General features: G+C 34.3%; 2 protein-coding genes across 3 annotated transcripts; one reads left to right on the plus strand and one right to left on the minus strand.

Moving 5' to 3' along the window:
• Positions 1 to 63: 63 nt before the first annotated feature.
• On the plus strand, positions 64 to 6,390 carry LOC109162009 (eukaryotic translation initiation factor 3 subunit H-like). 2 transcript variants are annotated; one of them, XM_019310636.1, is made up of 12 exons: positions 64 to 254; positions 339 to 421; positions 3,099 to 3,215; positions 3,334 to 3,437; positions 3,714 to 3,780; positions 4,359 to 4,492; positions 4,596 to 4,644; positions 4,898 to 4,969; positions 5,062 to 5,163; positions 5,264 to 5,331; positions 5,845 to 5,997; positions 6,209 to 6,390. In XM_019310636.1, the coding sequence occupies exons 1-12, from the start codon at positions 245 to 247 to the stop codon at positions 6,264 to 6,266; spliced, it is 1,017 nt and encodes a 338-aa protein (XP_019166181.1). In that variant the 5' UTR covers positions 64 to 244; the 3' UTR covers positions 6,267 to 6,390. The 2 variants fall into 2 exon arrangements, with proteins under 2 accessions (XP_019166181.1, XP_019166182.1); XM_019310637.1 differs by having other exon boundaries at positions 345 to 421.
• Positions 6,391 to 7,973: 1,583 nt separating this feature from the next.
• LOC109162012 (aspartic proteinase-like protein 2) lies at positions 7,974 to 15,035 on the minus strand. Its single transcript, XM_019310642.1, has 10 exons — positions 14,732 to 15,035; positions 13,578 to 13,707; positions 13,199 to 13,446; positions 12,089 to 12,313; positions 11,563 to 11,725; positions 11,394 to 11,467; positions 10,467 to 10,554; positions 9,945 to 10,020; positions 8,757 to 8,828; positions 7,974 to 8,376 (listed from the first exon to the last, which is right to left on the minus strand). Exons 1-10 carry the CDS (start codon positions 14,977 to 14,979, stop codon positions 8,228 to 8,230), a joined length of 1,473 nt encoding a protein of 490 aa, XP_019166187.1. The 5' UTR covers positions 14,980 to 15,035; the 3' UTR covers positions 7,974 to 8,227.
• Between the last annotated feature and the right edge of the window lie 5,025 nt (positions 15,036 to 20,060).

A 20,060-nucleotide genomic window follows, 5' to 3' on the forward strand; every position in this document is an offset into this window, starting at 1 on the left:
AAAAAAAAAAAAAGTTTAATTCGCCTTAAAAGATGTACCATGGTCGATGACTCGATGTACACCAATCCAGTTGCTCGTAGCTAACAATGGGCCGGGCCGCGAGTAAACCGACGTCGATTCGATCGACTCAAACCCGCTTTCACATTTGTATATTTGGGGTGCTGTAACTCTTTGCACTTTGGTAAGTTTGGTTTAGCAGAGAATCTCTTAGAAGATAGCAGTCTCGAACTCGATCCATTCTGCCATGGCGAATGGTATGTGAGACTCTCTCTCTTTATGCATGTGCGTATATGTGTATGTATGTTTAAATCGAAATAACTTGGTGACGGTTGGTGCAGCAACAGGGCGGTCGTTTTTGCAGGTGGCAGTTACAGAGGAGGTTGCCGTGCCACCGCTCAGAGTCGTTCAGATAGAGGGCTTGGTAATGCCTTTCTCTTCCCCCGTCATTCTATCTATACGTGTTATTGTATAACACGCATTTATATGTATTTATGCAAGCACGTTTGTGTCTGATTCGTATATATAATGAACGTTGCTCGAGTAGTTGATTCGTAATGTGCCTGTTCTATAGGAACAGTTGTTGGAGGTGGTGACTCTAGCAATTTGGGAATTTAAATTGATGTTTAACAGAAATTGAAATTGCATGATACTATGGGAATTTATGAGAATTGATAAGAACTAGGATTATTCTTTCATTCCACAATCTCCATTTTGTCATCCCCAACAACTATAATGGAGAATTCCCAAGGAATCAGCCAATAAGGAAGGAAAAATTTGCCAGGTGTCCTATCTGACTTCTCAGTCAAAGTGCAAATAACAGAGCCTGAGATTTCCATATGTAGTAGTAATGAAAAGATGAATTCATTACAATTCCATCCCCATAAGAAATACTTGACCTCAAGGATTAAAATCAGGAAACTGAGATTTCCATATGTAGTACAGTAGTAGTCTTTCTAGGTTGCTCTTTTAGGTAAAAGATTGGATCACTGAACAAAGGGTTGAGCTACTGGCTTGTTTTATTTTTTCTCACCACTTTCTTTTGCAGAATAGGGACAGTTTCTGCAAGAACTAACCTCCAATATTGATTAATGCCAGCTGTTTAATAGGAGGAATGTTAGATCTTACTTTTTTCTTCTAGAAGGAAACCTGAAAAGTTGGTTGCATTTTAACCATTGCTCGCAAGTCCAACTTATATGCAACTGCCTGATTCTTTCTAATATTTGTATGATGGAATTGGGGAGGATCATTTCCATAATGGGTTTGTAAATTGTAATAGTGGTTGGTATGGAGACATGGAATTGAGTATTATACCAAATTTCTCCCAAATATACCCACTTTCTCCACTCCATAGGTTATTCGTCAATTACACACCTCAAATACCCCTTAGGACACATAAATTCTTTGATAGGGTATAACTATGCAGCTTATATATATATATATATATATATATATATATATATATATATATATATATATATATATATATATATATATATATATATATATATATAAAGCTGCTCAAATGAGCTACAAAGCGCCTTTATTTTATAGGGTATAACTATGCAGCCTATATATGAATATAAAAAAAGCTGCTCAAATGAGCTAAAAAGTGCCTTACTTTATCTGACACGTTAACCTTAGGCATACCATGCAATATGTGAACATGATTTAGGGCTTAGTTTGGACAAATATCTTAAAATAAGTGCTTTTTTTTAAGCTCAATATAGCTTATAAAAGTTTTCCATTTTAACTCTCATTTCAGCTTATTCTGATGAGCTAATTAGCTCATTGAGACAACTTTAAATACGGTTTTCAAAATTCTTAAGTTCTTTTTTCATGAGCCTATTGCCACAATAAAAAATCAAATAAGTGCTTGCAGTAGTGTGTGTGTGTGTGTATATATATATGATACAACATTATAGAGCTTAGTTTGGACTACCATACTATGTATATAGGGGTGAGTGGGTGACTAAATAGAATAACATGAGCATACCTATATTGTTTTACCTGCCACTTCTAGGAAGACCTTCATTGAAGCCTATGATAACATGACTGCATAATACTACTCACCAGTTGATTTTGAGGTCATGGTTTTGAGCCTCGACACCACTTTGAAAAAGATAATGTTGGCCACATGGCCCACATCTTATTTTCATTAACAATGTTGATGCTTTTCTAGGTTGTGCCCAGCATTTATGTTAGTGTTTGGCACACTTCAATTGCAACACACAAGAATGGGATGAACTTGGCAATGAAATAGAGGATGGAGTTTTATGATTTAATCAAATCCCTTGATCCTTAAAAAAATATTATGTTCATTCCATGCACTGAAGAAGAATAAGAAAAATAGAGTATGGAATGTAATAAGGATTCTTAGGGAATTGCAATTCCAATGTAATGGACATACCAAATGTTGGAAAGTAATTAGAGATAGGAATTGTGATTCCATTTCAAGGTACCAAATTAAGCCTCAAGTCTATTCCATTCCCTCCTAACCTCTTCCTTTCTGTTCTGCTATATTTAATGTCTGCTTTCTCTTCCTCAAGATCTGCCCAACCACTACACCCACTAGGGCTAGTTGAAATTTCAAAAACTTATTGATAATTCAAGAATATAGTAATATACAACAAACAATTCCATCTTCTAGCTTATAACAAAGTTATGGTACAATAAAAACAAGTAGAGTGGTCTATTATATTTTATGTTATCAAATTCAAATTTCAATTTTGCAGACAGATAAACATATCTGCAGTTGACTGCAACCTTATATGTTAGGGGATTCAAGGTTTAGCTTAGTGTTAAGATAAAACCCTTTGCATGCATTTTGCCTTGGGTGTCTTACACCCTATCTTCGCCATCCTCAGTGATATAGCAAATAAGACCTTATGTATATTACAGGGTACAACATGCTTTATCCTGCCTTTTTAGGAGGTCCTGTACCAAACCTGCATGCACGTTCAACACTTCTTTTATTAAATAGATCACAATATCTCATTAAATATGTGCTCCTTCATCTATTATCTTCATGTGCATGTATAGATGTGATTATTAATAGAAATAGCTTGTAAAATGCAATATTTCTTATTACTTGCGGACAGGTTATTATGAAGATAATTAAGCACTGCAAGGAGTTCTCGCCAGCTTTAGTCACTGGACAACTCCTAGGACTGGATGTTGGAAGTGTCCTAGAAGTTACCAACTGCTTTCCCTTCCCGGTTTGTGGCATTTGGTCTACCTCCTTTACTTTTAAGCCCAGCCTAATCTCCAATTTTGAATATAAATGCCTACCTTTGTATCTTTTTTTGTTCATTTTGAATTGTATTTGAATGTTAGATTCGGGAAGAAGATGAAGAAATAGAGGCTGAGGGTGCTAATTATCAGCTTGAAATGATGAGATGCCTGAGAGAGGTCAATGTTGACAACAATACTGTTGGATGGTAAGGATTTTTGTCTTAGTATGAATCAATGTGATTCAATGGTAATTAAAAGGATGCCCTCTAATTTAATTTGGAAGAAATTTGATCTCTTAGAAATTTTGACTTGGAACATGCAATTCCTTTTGTTTTGAACTTTATTTTGCTGATTTTTCAATCACCTTTTCCCTGCCAGATTTGGCTTGTACATAATTTCTTTGGGTAAAAGGTGAATGAAAATAGATATTTATTAATGAAACTATATTTTGAAATGTTGTTCCTGTATTGCTTGCCTTCTAGGTATCAATCTACTTTATTTGGTTCATATCAAACGGTTGAACTGATTGAGACTTTCATGAATTACCAGGTATTGTTGTTTTTTGAAATAAGCATGAAGTAAATCTCATTAGTTAAATGGATACGAAGTATATATGATGTACATTGCATGCTTTCTCCTCCCTAGATTTATAGGTGATTTTTGAATTGTTGAACCTCTTGTTCAGTCTTGACTTCCAAGGTTGAAGGGAGGTAAACAGAAAAATATTCCTGTTTTTTTTTTTTTTTTCTTTCTCTCTCTCTCTCTCTCTCTCTCTCTATGCATACTATATAATGTATACAACCATCAGGAATATCATCTGGGAGTCTTTACTGAGCACTAGAAGATCTTGCAAGCCATGATGTCAAATTGTATTTTTTAAAAAATGATTACTTCTAATCTTCTATTTCTTCTACTACTTGCATAACTTGTTATAAATATACTATTTCTTTCCCTTTCTCTCTTTGTTCCCTCTGCTGCAAGTGGACAGCCATTCACTGGGATTTTTTTTAATGCTTGCTTCTATTTCTCCTAATAATTTCATGACTTATTAGAAGTACAGTAGTTTTTCCTTTTCTATTTCCCTTCCTCTGTTGACAGTCACTCACTAGGTTTCTGTACCTTGGCAGGAAAATATAAGACGATGTGTATGCATAATCTATGATCCTTCAAGATCTAACCAAGGTATACTGGCTTTGAAGGCCTTGAAGCTGTCCGATTCTTTCATGGATCTTTACCGCAATAATAGTTTTACTGGAGAGAAGTATGCCAACTCATTCTTTGTGCTTTTTCTTCCAGTGCTCTAGGCTCTTCAAGCTAAATGGAAGTGACCTATTTCATTACACATTCATGGTTTTCACTTGTAGGTTGAGGGAGAAGAATCTTTCATTTGTTGATATCTTTGAGGAGATACCTGTATGCTTCTGATTCTTTGTTTCCTTCATCATTAAAATCATGCTTATTTTTTCCTTCCATATAGAAATGTAGTTATTAGTAAGGTAACTTATTCTGTGTTCGTCATTAATCAATTTGTACAGGGCCTGTTGCCTGTACTGCTTTTGTGCAACTTCTAATGATAGTTATAATCCTTTTCTTATTCACCTCAAGTTCTTAGAGATTCACAATCATAACCTATCATGATTTCTATGGCATGTTTGCAATTCAACAGATAAAAGTTTCAAATTCTGCTCTTATCAGTGCATTTATGACCGAATTGGAGCCTGATACACCTGTAACCCAGGTAAACAAATTTCTGTTGAGCAGACTTCTCATTGACTTAAATCTAATTATTGACAGGTTGTAACTTGAAGGTTATATATATTTTTGTTTCAGTGTGATTTTGATCGGCTACAGCTATCAACAAATCCTTATTTGGAGAGGAATGTGGAATTTTTAATTGAGTGTATGGATGACTTGTCAATGGACCAGCAGAAGGTTTGTCACCTTTCTTCCATGGATCATTGTTAGAGTTTCATGTATGATTGATCTCAACTCAGTGACACTTATCATGAAAATACTGGTTTTCAATTTGCAGTTCCAATTCTACTACCGTAACCTTTCTCGTCAACAAGCTCAGCAGCAAGCTTGGCTTCAAAAGAGGAGGTAAGAAACTTACCTTTTTGGTTTAACTTCTAAAACATTTGTGCCTTATTTAGTTTCATAAGTTGTTTGGTGTATGGACTAGTAATCTTCATAGATGGAATTTGGTAAGCAATCAAAATATAACCTTAATCAAATCACAAAGAAAGTACATGATAGTTTCAGGTTGGCTGGAAAAGTGACCAGAAGTTGCAACATTTTTTACAAATTATAGTGTTGAAAGTTTTATGCTGTATCAAAAGTGTAGGTTGTCGAGTAAAAAATGTAAATCAGTAAATGCACATTATTGGGTGAAAATTACTTATATAATAATAAATAAAAGTAAAGTCGATCCCTCTGGGAGACTTTTCCCAAGCTTTACCTGAGGCTTGCTGGGTAGTTTTCACTTCTCAGAAATTAAAATTCTACATAGTACTCTGCTGCATCACTTTGGCACTTTTGATCTTCAGATTATGAGTTCTTTCTTCACCATTTAAGGTGGCTCTTCACATATTTATTTGGCTTACTCTTTTACAGGGCTGAGAACTTGGCACGTAAAGCTGCAGGAGAAGAGCCACTTCCGGAGGAGGATCCCTCTAATCCCATCTTTAAGCCAATTCCTGAGCCTTCACGATTGGATAGCTTTCTCATTACAAATCAAATTGCCAACTACTGCAATCAGATTAACGGGTATAATTCCCCACCCTTAACAGCATGCTACTCGTAAGATTCCCCTTCTGCAATCCCAGGGGAACAGTATAAACTAATTCGGAATTGGTAGTAGCAGTATACAGTAGATAACTAACCTTGTATTCCTTACACTTTTTGTTTTTTGTTTTTTGTTTTTTTTTTTTGTCATTTATCAAGAACAAGTTTGAACATAATTGTTATATGATTGCAGTGTTGCGGGACAGAGCTTCAACAGACTATATTTGATGAAGGCACTACAAGAGAATTGACAAAGTTTTAAGGAAGGCTTCATTGGCATTTTCTCCCCATTTTCTTTAATTTGAAGGTCACTTCTAGATCTGGAAATGAATTTTGTGCCGTTTCTTTTAATTATTAATCATTTTTATTTCGGTCTCTGAGAGTTTTGATCAAGCCTTGTGTACAGACCTGGCCTGCGGCACCATCACTTTATCCATATTCGTGTTTGATTTTATTTGTTAGTGTTTTGCCATCCCTTGTCTATGGCCTATGGGGGGCCGCATGAGTTGAGTGGCCTATCCTATACTCCAACCAATCGTTATATCCTACACCACGGCGCACATAGCACTGTGCGCCGCGCGCCTCCCAAAACGACGTCGTTTTGGGGTAGTATTGGGAGGCTCGGTAGGAAGTTGCTGAGATTATGTGTATTTGTTCACAACGTTATGTGTATTGGTTCATACAGTTATGTGTATTTTTTATACAATTATGTACATTTTTTTTAATACAATTATGTACATTCGAATCAGAAAATTTGTGTATATTATGTTAAGAGTTGATGTGTATTATGTTAAAAGTTTATGTTTATTATGTATTATGTTAGATTATGTGTATTATCTTTTAAAAAGAGCATGTATATTTTGTTATATAATTATGTACATTCATGTATAACATTATGTGTATTCTAGTATAACATTATGTACATTCTTGAACAGCGGGTTTTTTTTTAAAGAAAAAACTACTGCCATTCACTGGGGCGGGAAATTTAAAAAAAAAAAAAAATAATTAAAACGACGTCGTTTTGCATCTGGGTGCATAGTGCAACGCGCACCGTGGTGTAGGATATAAATTGCCATACTCCAACCAGTCGGAAGCCTGTTTAGGGGAGCGATCAAATTGCTAGTTGCATTGACCCTTGAAAATAAGACTTTTCTTTAATATGGCAACAAAACTAATTAAATGTTGGATTGACACGAAATAGTTACGTTTAAATATTTTTTTTTTGGTGAGGAGTTATGTTTAAATATGAATACAATTAAAAATAGCATGAACTTCTTTCAACTTATAAATTTGTGTTCTGCACCCACCTTATATATAACCCATAGGGAACTGCTTTGTGTGTGTATATATATATATATATATTGAATAAACCAACACTTTATATTATGTGGAAGAAACGTTGAATATAATAAGGAATTGTATAGACATCTAAATAGGTGAAACATGTGAATTTGTCGCCCTAGCTAGAGTATGGGCACATTTACTGATCTATTAATAAACTGAAAGAACACCGTCTCAAAGTGTCTAGCAAGCGAATAACACTCTGCAGTAATACAACTTGTATAAAAACAATCCGATCGGAAGATGACAAACATTTTGACAAGAACATGTCACCCTTCATCCTTAATTCAAGAAAGTGAATTTTGACAAGAACATGTCACCCTTCATCCTTAATTCAAGAAAGTGCTTCTTTAACCACAAGAGTCCAAGAAAGTGTTTCTTTAACCGCAAGAGTCTCGGCCGTGTGTGGATCAGTGAGGCAACGGAGAGGCCCCCTCTTTGCAGCTATGAATTCCTTACTGGCAGTCAACAATACCACGACATAATGGGCCTCTCCCCTCTCCAGAAACACAGCCGCGTCAACTTGACAGATATATTGAATCAGGAACTGCTTTGTTAGTCTTTGAGATACTTTTCAAAACAAGATCAAGTGTATCTTAATTAGTTGTAAATCAACATAATAAATACGTTCGCCAATTTCGAGAGTAATCAATGTGGCTCTTTTGAAAAAGCTGAATTAGCATAATATTTACAAAGCTTTATTTACAGAGTACAAAAATGAGGACTATATTTTTTGATAGTCTGCTATTGACACGGATCAAGAACCACCTTTGTGGGGTTTAATACCTATTCCTTCTATCTGACTTTGACAGCCAATGTATTGCTGTAACAGTTCTTTGCAAAATTCCTTTTTATGTTTCCCTATGCCAATTCAGTAGACAATGTTTTGTAGTAAAGATATTAACAAAAATAAGAATAGAGCTGTCTTCAAACCTAGACCACAACCACATGATATAGAATGAGCACCAACTAAATGTACAGACCCGGTTATCTCATCCTTCAATTCAATGCTTGATGAGCCTGAAAACAAAGATGTTATAATGAGAGTTCATTTAGAAAAGCTACAGAGAAGGGAGTGGGAAGGTCAATGCAATGCAATATTTCATATTAGGTTTTCAACAATGAAACTAATAGAAAAATATTGTCCCCAACAAGGTTTGTTATGTCAACTAGAAAAAGTTGCTTTCATATAACAGATGAACACATATATTTGTAGCTATGTAGAGAGAAGGCTTTTACGAGGTAGCAAGAACAGTCATTTCTGTCAGATTGAAAACATCACTTGGAATCAAGCAGAATTGACAGGAAAAGAAATGGAGAAATATAGACCATGTACTAGGAAACTATATGATCTAACCAAAACAAAGACAAAGTAATGTATTGAATACCAAATATCTTACAGTTATATTCTGTCCATCCAATGGCCTGACTTTCAAGATCATAGAGGACTAGCTTATTTGAAAGTACCAAGTCTGCAAGCATAAGAAGATATTTTGCTAAATAATTTTGGTCCATGGTGCTCAGGTATTCAGGCAGTGTCAAAACAAAATGACTAAATGAGGTGATAAATCTCCATAATATCAGGTGTATGAATTAGTAACCAATTAACCATGCTCAAAGTAAATTCCATGGAACACTATGAAAGCATCAATACTTTGCTCCTGTGTAAAAAAAATTATATGGGCTACTTTGACATATTTCAATGTGTTGACAGAACCAAGGAAAAAAAGAGAACACATCTTGAAGATGTAACTAACAACAAAAGTAGTAGTAGGAAAAGAGAAACACATCTTGTAGATGGCATGCATTTAAGTTACCCTATAAATAACTAGAGAAGGAATGTTTCATCATGCATTTTTTGTCACTTGTGGGTCAGAGAAGAAGATAGGAGGGTAAATGTAGAAGAAGAAGGATCAAAACTCATTGGAGTTGGACCATAATAGAGGCAATGTTAAGTTCATCCTTAAACAGCACTCTTGGGGCTTCAGCTTTCACTCATAATGGCAGATTAGGTAAAATAGGCTTTATGTTTTTATAATGTAGTTCTTGAAACAAAAATGTTAACTTTACATAGGACATCCCTAGCCAGGTCCAATGGACTTCCTCAACTAGTAATCCTGGACCATCAAAGGAAATGAATTGGAAGGCCCTAGTGAAACTTAAAAAAGATCAATTTTTTTCAGACTCCAAAGTTATGCCCATACATACAAGGTCATCATCTTTTAGTATCAATCTTTTTAGCTCCTTATTTTTGGGTAAGGAAAGTATCCTTTAAGTTAGAGGTCAATCCAAGATCATCCCTTTCAAGGGAGTAAAGAAACTGAAGTACAAGTAGTGGAAATGATATCTGAAGAGCTTATTCTAGATTGGGGTATACAAACTCAACACGCAATGTGTCCACCACCCTTTAGCTTTTTCAATAAGCTATTGACATCCTAGGGATATCAGAAAAACACTACGAAGCCCGGCTGCCAAAACAATGGTGAAGTGGCAAAAAACCTGCCATCTAGCAATGTTAATCAAATAAATCTACTTAGAGATAGAAATTAGTAAAGAATAAAAACAATTTGCCTTAAGAACAAGCATACCTCCCAGAAGTGTGATGTTCCTTCTATCCCGAGATTGTGCCCCACTGTTTTGCCATCCGATGCAAAATAAATCTTCCTGTAAATGGATAACACAAATTTGAGAAGGGGTGTGGAATAATGGGCGTTGTACATGCAACTGATATAACAAAGAACAAAAACATTTAGGTAGAGAACATATAAAAGAGTAGGTATTACTCCACAATGCTAATCATTTTATGTTGAAAATTACATATGAATAAGTCTAATGAATCAATATATGTACTATATAGTGCATGCAGGTGAATCATAGAAAAGTCCTTCCAAAATGATAGATTCCATAGAAGATTCGTAGAGTGGGAAACATACAAACAGATTCAATTGGGAAGCAATCCATACACCAGATAGTAAGAATTATGTTTAAAATTACATATGTACAGAGTACAATTTAGTAAACAATATGTGTAACAAACATTGAATAAATGATAAATTGCACAGACAGATATTTACAGCGGGAAACTTATTCAAGAATGAAAAGTTACTTACATATGGGAATAGGTATTCTTGAGGGAGAACTTTTAAAGTGAGTGAATTTTGAAAATATAAAGTGACTGGAGGAAATCCAACATCAACGCTGCAATATATAAAGGCAAAGTTAATCGCAATTGATCATGTGTTTGAAAAACTTAAAATAACAACAGCAAACATTCCACACAGAAACAAAATACTGAAGAAAAAACATGTATTCGCAAAAAGTTAAAATGTCTGCCAAGCTATTCACATAGGTCGATTTAAAAAAATCTTTAAAACCTTAGACATTTTAACTGCAAGAACAAGATATTTAAAGCCCTTAAAATTTAACTAAAGACAAATCTTAGTACTAAAGAACACTCTTTTTCAACCGTCTTTACCAAAATAACTAAGATGTACAACAGAAAACTCTAACTATGAGCACAATAAATGGTCCACATAACTATCAACTTTTGACTAAAACCTAAACCAAGAACCTTCAAAGATTCTTACACCAATAAAACAAACTATGAGTGCAAAACTGTTTAGATAATGAAAAGAAACATATAATTTAATCAAGTAAATGAGACTTGTTATGAATCTCTTTCTAAAATATTACTCCGTGAAAAGTGAAAATCTATCTAAAAGGAAGAATACTAACCATATCTAAACCAAGAATATTTATTGTACTTTCATCTATAAAGCAGAAGTGAAAAACTGTTAGAAAATGCGAAATTGATGAAATGTTTCAGCCATGAACTTATATTTGAGGAAAGAACTACTGAACAATAATCATCAAATCTAGCAGAATAAACAACTAAAATTCCCATCAAGTTGGCATTGCTAAAGAATTATAAATGTAATAATAACAGAAATAGAAGCTTTCAAGATTAAACCGCTTCACATAACTCATTGACAGATAATAATCATAATATGAAAGGGTGAATTTAATACATAGTATACCTGTCAGAGTACTCAAAGCATGTATATTCGTCATTAACAGTACGTAATTTCAAATCAGGCTGCCAGGAGAGTATCTACAAAAGATCAATAATGAAAAGGTTTTAAGATTCATTCAATTCCTTCTATCCTTGATATGAGGTAAGCACATATATAGAAATTATTGACAAACCTTTTTCACTAGTTGGTCATAGATTACTTCTGGAAGATAAGCCAAAGTTGTTCCACTATCAATTATTGCTCCCTGACTGTCCCCATGTGTATATACATATGATGAGAGGTTCAGAAATTCACGGCCAATCCCAATAGCTGTCATGTTGACATTATAATGTGACCTAAAATTTTCAGAAAGAAGGTGGAACTTCATAAAACAAAATTTTCAGTAGAAAAAGTAGCAACTGAACAATTAGGACGGACTTAAATAAGTATAATAACAATTTTTAAGCTCACACACTAAAGACACTCTATAGTCCATGTCTACTCATTTCTCATCAGATGTTGATAGTTCAACAGTAAAAGGAATGACAAGTAAGAGCATTATATTTCTAATTATTTTACTGGATATGCTATACTATATTACAAATCAAATTTCATGGAGAATGCTATGCAACTTAACAAAAAATAGAATTTAAGTAACATAGATAAGCCTACTGTTAGGAGTGGGGAGGGGGGGGGGGGGGGGGATACAATTGACATACTGGTTTGGTATCAAGGGTGTCATGTTTACTTTTGGTTGAACAACATGCCCAATGGCAAAAATGCCTCCACCATTAACGCCATCTAGGCAATGTGCAAACATTTTTTTCACTCTACCAGATGAAGCCAACTGAGAAATCATGGATGAATTAGATTTCCCAAATCCAATCACCCCATCAAGTGCATCATCTGAGGAGCTCAGATCATCAGATTGTGTAGCACCACACCTGCCAAAAAACAGAGAAATGACACATTAGCAAATGACCAAGCCCAAATTAGAATATACATTAATTTAAAATTTAAGAAATATTGATAGCCAAAAATCCAAAGGTAATGTTTCACGGGATTCAAGAAGTAGGTGGTAATAGGAAAAAATTATAACTAAAATTAAAAAAGATAAAGAGAAAAATCACATTTCATGGTTAAAGAAAAGATTGGCTCTGTAGGAAATTTGAATCATCTTGAAACTCAAATGGTGCAATAAAATGCCTTCAAACATAACACAAACACCAAGGAGAGAGCAAATATACGACTAGATTTTGTAGGGCTATACCCCATCACTCCTTCACAGGTAAACTCAATGGCACCTTATGGGTTCCCAGGAAGTTGATGCTGGCAGAAATATAATGAGAAAAAGCTCTTAGATGAAAATTATATGTCTATTAAAAATAAAAGTACATAAAGCACCAATGTGGTGCAGATGAGCGGATGCAATATGTACAAAGCATCCCCATGCCTATTAAAAATAACAGTGAGCACAGTGAAAGATCCCCTCTACTCAATTTGCGTACTTTTCTCTCCAAAAAGACTAGATTAGCAAGTTCTGCCACAACCATGGCAAGGATCCAGTGAATACCCAAAAGGGAGAAGAGAACACATCAAATATCACAGGAAAAATCGCTATGGAGGAACAAATTCTCAGATAATTCTTCTTCTCCATGACAAACCCCTTCCTGTCTTCTTTAAGTTGCCTCGGGTGAGAAAGGGACAAAAGGTTAATGGTCTTTGGGCAATGGTTAATTTACTTCAGTATAGAATACTCCTAATAAGAACTTAACAATTATATCCAACAGAATTACTTTATTATAAACAAAGCCAAGTGTATAACTCACCCAAAAATAACACTTCCATTTGATGATTTAGTCTGAAGATCACCCGAGACTTGATCATACTGTACAACATCCCTTACAAAGTAGCCCATGCTATAACTTCCATCTCCGTACAGTTCAGTGTAATAACAAGATGTATTACCATAGCAACTCGGCGTTGAACCACTAGTGATGTCCTTACAGAATTTCTGATTGCATAAAACTAATTCCCCAGTAACAGAATCCTTTGGATTATAGAAGCTCAGTTCCAGCTGTTAAAAGAGAACACGTAAGACATCTGTTATGATTAAAAGGGGACAATCGATCAAAAAATACTAAAGCCTACCCCATGCCCAAACAACACAGAGACTCTGAACCATTTTGATAAGGGAAAAAGACTTACCCCATGGTAACCTCTTCTGGGGCACTCAGAGCATCCAATACAATTAACCCACATTATGTCACTTCCTGTATCCACTTGCACATAATAATCCAATGGTGGTGTTCCAATTCCAATCTTGGCATAGTAAAGCCTACAAAACAATTCCATAGAAAAAATAAGTCCACACAGAAGCTCTAATGGCCATCTCTGTCCATTCTAGAAGCATCAAATCAAGTGATACCATGCATTCAAACAATAAAAGGCAAATGAGATGAAGGAGCTGTACAATTACCTGGAGGTTGAAAAAATTCCCAATCAAAGCATTTTAAATTAAGATTTATAATTTGAACCCAAAAAGGGAAAGGAATCTAAGCAATACGAAGACATTTGTACAAGATATATAATACTCAATAATATTTACTGAACTACAAGAACTATGTATATTTAATAATAACCTTGCATTCAAAGTATCATGTCAGCCTTTCATTACTTAAGATAGTCTTGAGGCCTTATACTAAAGAGATGCTAGGAAAACAAAGTCCTTGACACAATTGGAGCACGGAATACCTTCCTAGAGAAATTGATTCTAACACTGATGCAGCATGATGTAGTAGTAGTAGTAGTAGTACCAAATAAAATTTATGCATGTCAAATGGTCCATGTACACTTCTTTATACAATACAAGATATTCAAATTTTATATGCACATACACACAATCACTTGCACTGGAAAGATCATATGCAGATAAACTCCCATCATAACTCCACTGAACAATGCTCTGCCAAATAGAGGAAAAATGGAAATGTTTAGTCACAGAAAGAACATGGTTTTGATACTGACTCTCTCTCTCTCTCTTTATTGATGCTGAAGCGGATGACAAAATAAAGCCTAGAAGTATTACAGTGTGCTCCTGCTCCAAGTTTTTGACCTAGATAGATTAGGTAAACCTCCCAAATTGTGTATACGGGAGGAGACGCAGTGCAGAACAAACATATATGCATGTCAACATGCCTGCTTTACATCTATGGAGTAAATAGTGTAATTGGTTCAGAAATCAGTACAACAACTCTAGCACAAACAACAGCAGTACATCACCAAACTGCACCTTTACTACCCACACACATATATATACATACCGGCGGAGAATTATAAGAGAGGTTGGGATTAATAAGTACCCGACAGAATCGGGGCGGCCGGTGCCGCCGATGGGGAGGTCGACGCCGGCGAGAATTCGGAGATGACGCATGTCGTCGTGGGCGCTTAGGGCAGCCAGAGTCCGCTCCGAACCCGAAAACTTGTAATTGACTCTGATCACCCCTTCTCCTCCCCCACTCACGCTCTGAACAATAAGTAGCAGCAGCAATACGAAGCAGCAGACATAGTAACCGGAGCTTCTTCCGCCGTGGAATTCAAACCCCGCCATCTCCGCGTTGTCTCAGCTCTTCGGGGTCTTCTCCCCCTCTGGATTTACTGCTCTATTTACTGCTACACTTCTAAATTACGGCTAATTTCTCCATCTTCTCTTGTGCGTTGTCACTTTCGCGTTGACCTTTGTTCCCAATTGGCTATCGGTCTTCTCTCCCTTTTTTTTTTTTTTTTTTTTTCAGAAGCTCATTTATAATTTTAAATTATTTGATATTTTTTTACGATTTACTCTATCAATTTTGGAAAAATATATTATAAAAGAAAATACACACTTTTTTTTTCTCAGGTTACAAGTATTTCTTAATTTTTATCATTTCTTTCGTATTTTATTTTTCCTTCTAATATTCATTAACTTTCGGTGCAAGAATTATATTTTACTAGTTCTTATATTTTTTATTCTCTCTCTTGCAATGAAATCAATGTTTTAAATTTTAAATTAAGGAAAACGCTTTGGTGACGTCTAAGTTGATTACCAAATCAATTGTCATATCAAAATATGCTATGATTGTTTTTATAAGTGTGTTATTTAATTTCACATATTATGTGAGAATGATTGAACCAAGTCACAAAGTATACCGTTGATTATAGTCTACCATGTAATATGTACTTGTAATTAACATATTATATAATTTTAAATAACATATTGTGTATTTGTAAATAAATTGAATGTACATAATATGTTAAATACAATATTTACATAAATTTATAACATGTATATAATATGTTAACTATAACAAGCGCAATATTTGTTACCTAAAGATAAATAATATGTTAACTTCATGGAGTGCATGCACATAATACTGATAAAATCTACGATGAACATGATGGCATCATATATGATAGAGGTTATAGCACAACCCAATATTATGAGTAGTAGGTTTAATGATTCATTTTATACCTGACTAACTCAATAACGGTTGGTCATACAATTTTCTGGTTATCTCAACTTAGTTTACAAGAGTTAGGCAAACCAGTATAAGATTCACAATACTAAGGAGATACTAGACCTGGCAATTATGGACACGACCCGTTAACACGACACGAAACCGGACACGAAAATAACGGGTTAGTATTTAGCCTTAACGTGCCCCGGGTCGTTAACGGGTTGACCCGTTATGTTTCGTGTCTTAACGGGTCAACATGTTAAACCTATTAAGAACCCGTTAACACGAACCCGTTTACCAAACCTGTTTATAACCCGCTAAGAATCATTGTCATTATTGAGATTACAAAAGATATTATGAACATGACTAAGGATGAATTTACTACATTATGCCAAGATCCTACACCAATTAATTGATATTCAACAATTTGAAATTTGAACTTTTATTGTGTTCAATTTTATCTTTTTATGAATGTTATGAATTGAATATTTTTAGTTTGTTTGATGAATTCAACGGTAGTTTTTATTTCTTTTTTTTTTTTCTTATAGAACTTAACTTTAAATTTTAGTTTTTTAAATATATTAATAGAAAAAAGCGGGTTTAAACGGGTTTCGTGTCATATCGTGTCGACACGACTTAAAACCTGTTAACAAAACGTGTCTATCGTGTCAACCCGTTTAACCCGTTAACAAATCGTGTTCGTGTTAAAATTTTGAACCCGTTAACCATAACGTGTCGTGTCCGTGTTTAACATTATCGTGTTCGTGTCGACCCGTTAACGGACCCGTATACACGAATTGCCAGATCTAGGAGATACGATAACCATGTTGGTCTAAAAATATTTGAAGCATATCAACTTGCCTTACGATCAACATAGCAACGCATACATGCAATACTAAAGAGATAAGCATGCTCGGTTAGTCTACAAATCTCTAAGGGGTCGTTTGGTTCACGGAATGTCAGATTACCTTAGGGAATGTTAGATTGCTGGGAATGTTAGATTACTGGGAATGTTAGATTTCTGTGTTTGGTTAAAATTGGGGTATGTAATATAGTCATTTTTGGTTTAGGGTTATCTTTTATTCACACACTATAATATCCTTAACATATTTTCATATATTTTAATAAATTTAAAAATTAAAATAAATAAATAAGATAACGGTATCATATATAATTACATGATTTTAAAATATTAACTAAAATATTGAACTTGAGAAACAAAATTATTTTATATGCTAACCTAACATAATAAAAATAAAAAACATATAATTACAAAAATAATTATATATATATATATATATATATATATATATATATATATATGTGTGTGTGTGTGTGTGTGTGTGTGTGTGTGTGTGTGTGTGTGTGTGTGTGTAATAAACTAACATAACCAAGGTTATCCTACATAACCTTAGAAATTGAAGGGAATCACATTCCCTTCAAAATCCTATGTGGAGGGAATGTGACATTCCTGGGGAATGTTAGATTCCCTGAGATAATGTGAACCAAACATAGGTATGTGAGCTTTGGAATGTCACATTCCCTTGGTTATGTTATATAACCTGAACCAAACGGCCCCTAAATTACCTCAACATACCTTACAAGTGTCAATTTAGCTGACTTACTCCATAACACTAGAGACATAGGTTGTCATAGTTGTTTGAGACTAATAAGAGCATCCACATTGGTTGGGAAGAATGGGGAGATAATGTAAGAGTGATTAGGAAAGAGAGTGTGGGAGAGGAGAGAAAAAAAAAAAAGAAAAAACAAAACAAACAAAAAAATTAAAAAAAAAAAGAAAGTAGTCAGACGCGTCAGGCGCGCCTGACGCGCCTCCGGGCGCGTGCAGTGCACGCGCCCGGCTTTTGCCCAAGGCTGTGCGCGAACGCGCACAGCCTTGCTTCTTCTTCTTTCTCTTTTTTTTTTTTTTTTTTTTTTTTTTCTGACAATCTCCCTACATTTGCAGGGAGATTATTTTTCAATTATCTCATGTCCACACTAGCTATTATCTCATGAAGGGAAGATTTAATTCTGAATTCTCCCCACAATATCCACAAGTGTGGATGCTCTAACCACATAATCAATTGACTATGAGAGACAACTAGATGCCATGTTAGCCCCCACTTGTAGCACGTCACAATAGCATATGAGAATCATTACAATATAATTGTGTATTTGGTTCATGTGGTTACTTAGATACAATATGTGAAAATGAAAGTCATACATATTGTTTGGTTGAAAACTTTTTTTAAACGCATGTATATGATTTGACTATTCATATAATTTCAATACTCATTACATAATTTAAATCACGTATCATTTCATTAATTAATCTTTATCCTTCATAATTTCATGACATCCTCACTTCATCGACTTCCTTACTGCATTGTTTACTCAAATTCATCGTCACTTACTCAATTTTAAGGGTCAGTGTCTTTTTTTTTTTTTTTTTTTTTTTTTGTATTTTGTATTTTGTTTTAACATTTATTATGATTATATAGTCATACATGCATAACCAAATATCTAATCATTTTAATTTTACCCTACTACTAAACATGCAAAATATATTAACTAAACTCATTTCAATTACCATGTATTTGATTCATATTCCAATTCTAATTTCCATATTCAAACGAAATACACCTAAGTAACTCTTCATCATTTATTATTTGGATAATCTACACACTCTCATTTGATAAACATCTCTTATTTACTAATTGTACTTAGCTTATTATTGCGTCCGCTCAAGATAGTATAACAACAATACCATGTTGTAATTGGCTTTAAATTGTCATTATTGTACTTTGTTAGTAATTATTTATGCATCTACATAGCGTAACACACACTCTAACCCCAATCTAGAATGCCATCAATAGAGTTTTGTTATTATTTTTAAGAGAAAAGGGTTAAATAGACTCTTAAACTATAGGCAAAAGAGCAATTAGGCCCTTCAACTTTGAAAATGTGCAATTAGGCCCTTCAATTTGTTATTTTGAGTCAAATAAACCCAATAGCAGGTTTTTCACCTGGAATAATCGGTCAAAAATTCAGGCGATATTTCCGACGACAACAAAAAAAAAAAAAAAACAACAACTTGCCGGAGAAGGCGACCAGATCAAGTTGCCTTCTCCATTGGAGAGGACGACCAGTTTGGTCGACCTCTCCAGTGGAGAAGGCGACCAGGCAACCTGATCTGGTCACCTTCTCCAGTGGAGAAGACAACCGAACGGCAAGTTCTTTTTTTTATTTTTATTTTTTTATTTTTATTTGTTGTCGCCGGAAATATCGCCGGAATTTTTTGACCGGTTATTCCAGGTGAAAAAACTGCTATTGGGGTTATTTGACTCAAAATAACAAGTTGAAGGGCCTAATTGCACCTTGTCAAAGTTGATGGGCCTAATTGCTCTTTTGCCTATAGTTTAAGGGTCTATTTGACCCTTTTCCCTATTTTTAATTGAAAAGTTATTCATCACGTATTTGCGGGATGTTTGACAAATAGCTAATAGATGATAACGGATAACTTATTAAGTTAGCTGATAGTTGATAGATGATTTGACTAGCTAATACTTGAATACTATTAGATAGTTGTAAAAAACTGTTTGATTAATTAATTGTTGATTTGTAGCTGATTGTGTGTAAACTGACATATAAAGACATAGACATATTGTACTAATTTATTAACTCTTAAATTATTTTTACAATATTTATTATTGTTATTATCATAGATTACAATGATGAGTGAAATAAAAATGAAAATTATTAATGTTGTTACATAAACAAAAAGAAAAAAGGGCAAGAAAAATGAAAAATAACAAGAGGGATATAACGGTTATGGATGACAAAGGTAAAATGGTAATTTCATAATTAATGTCAATTAGTTAACTAAAAATTATACTCTTTTTAGGGTATCTTCAATCAATCGATATGCCATGAAATCGTGTTCACCATCCATGGTGAACACGGTCCCAACGGTAACAGCACCGCTATTTTTATTTTTTATTATTTATTATTATTATTATTATTTTTATTTATTTATTGTTATCTCTCTTAATTAACATCGCGACTTTTCTTCTTCATTTTCACATTTCGCGGTTTCACTTCCTCTTCGCGCAAGCTTCTTCAACACTCATAAATTATGAATGTGCATACATAGATTTATGAATGTGCAGTGATGAATTTATGAATATTATTTTAT

Source organism: Ipomoea nil, unplaced genomic scaffold (assembly GCF_001879475.1).
Source record: "Ipomoea nil cultivar Tokyo-kokei standard unplaced genomic scaffold, Asagao_1.1 scaffold2926, whole genome shotgun sequence".
NCBI lineage: Eukaryota > Viridiplantae > Streptophyta > Magnoliopsida > Solanales > Convolvulaceae > Ipomoea > Ipomoea nil.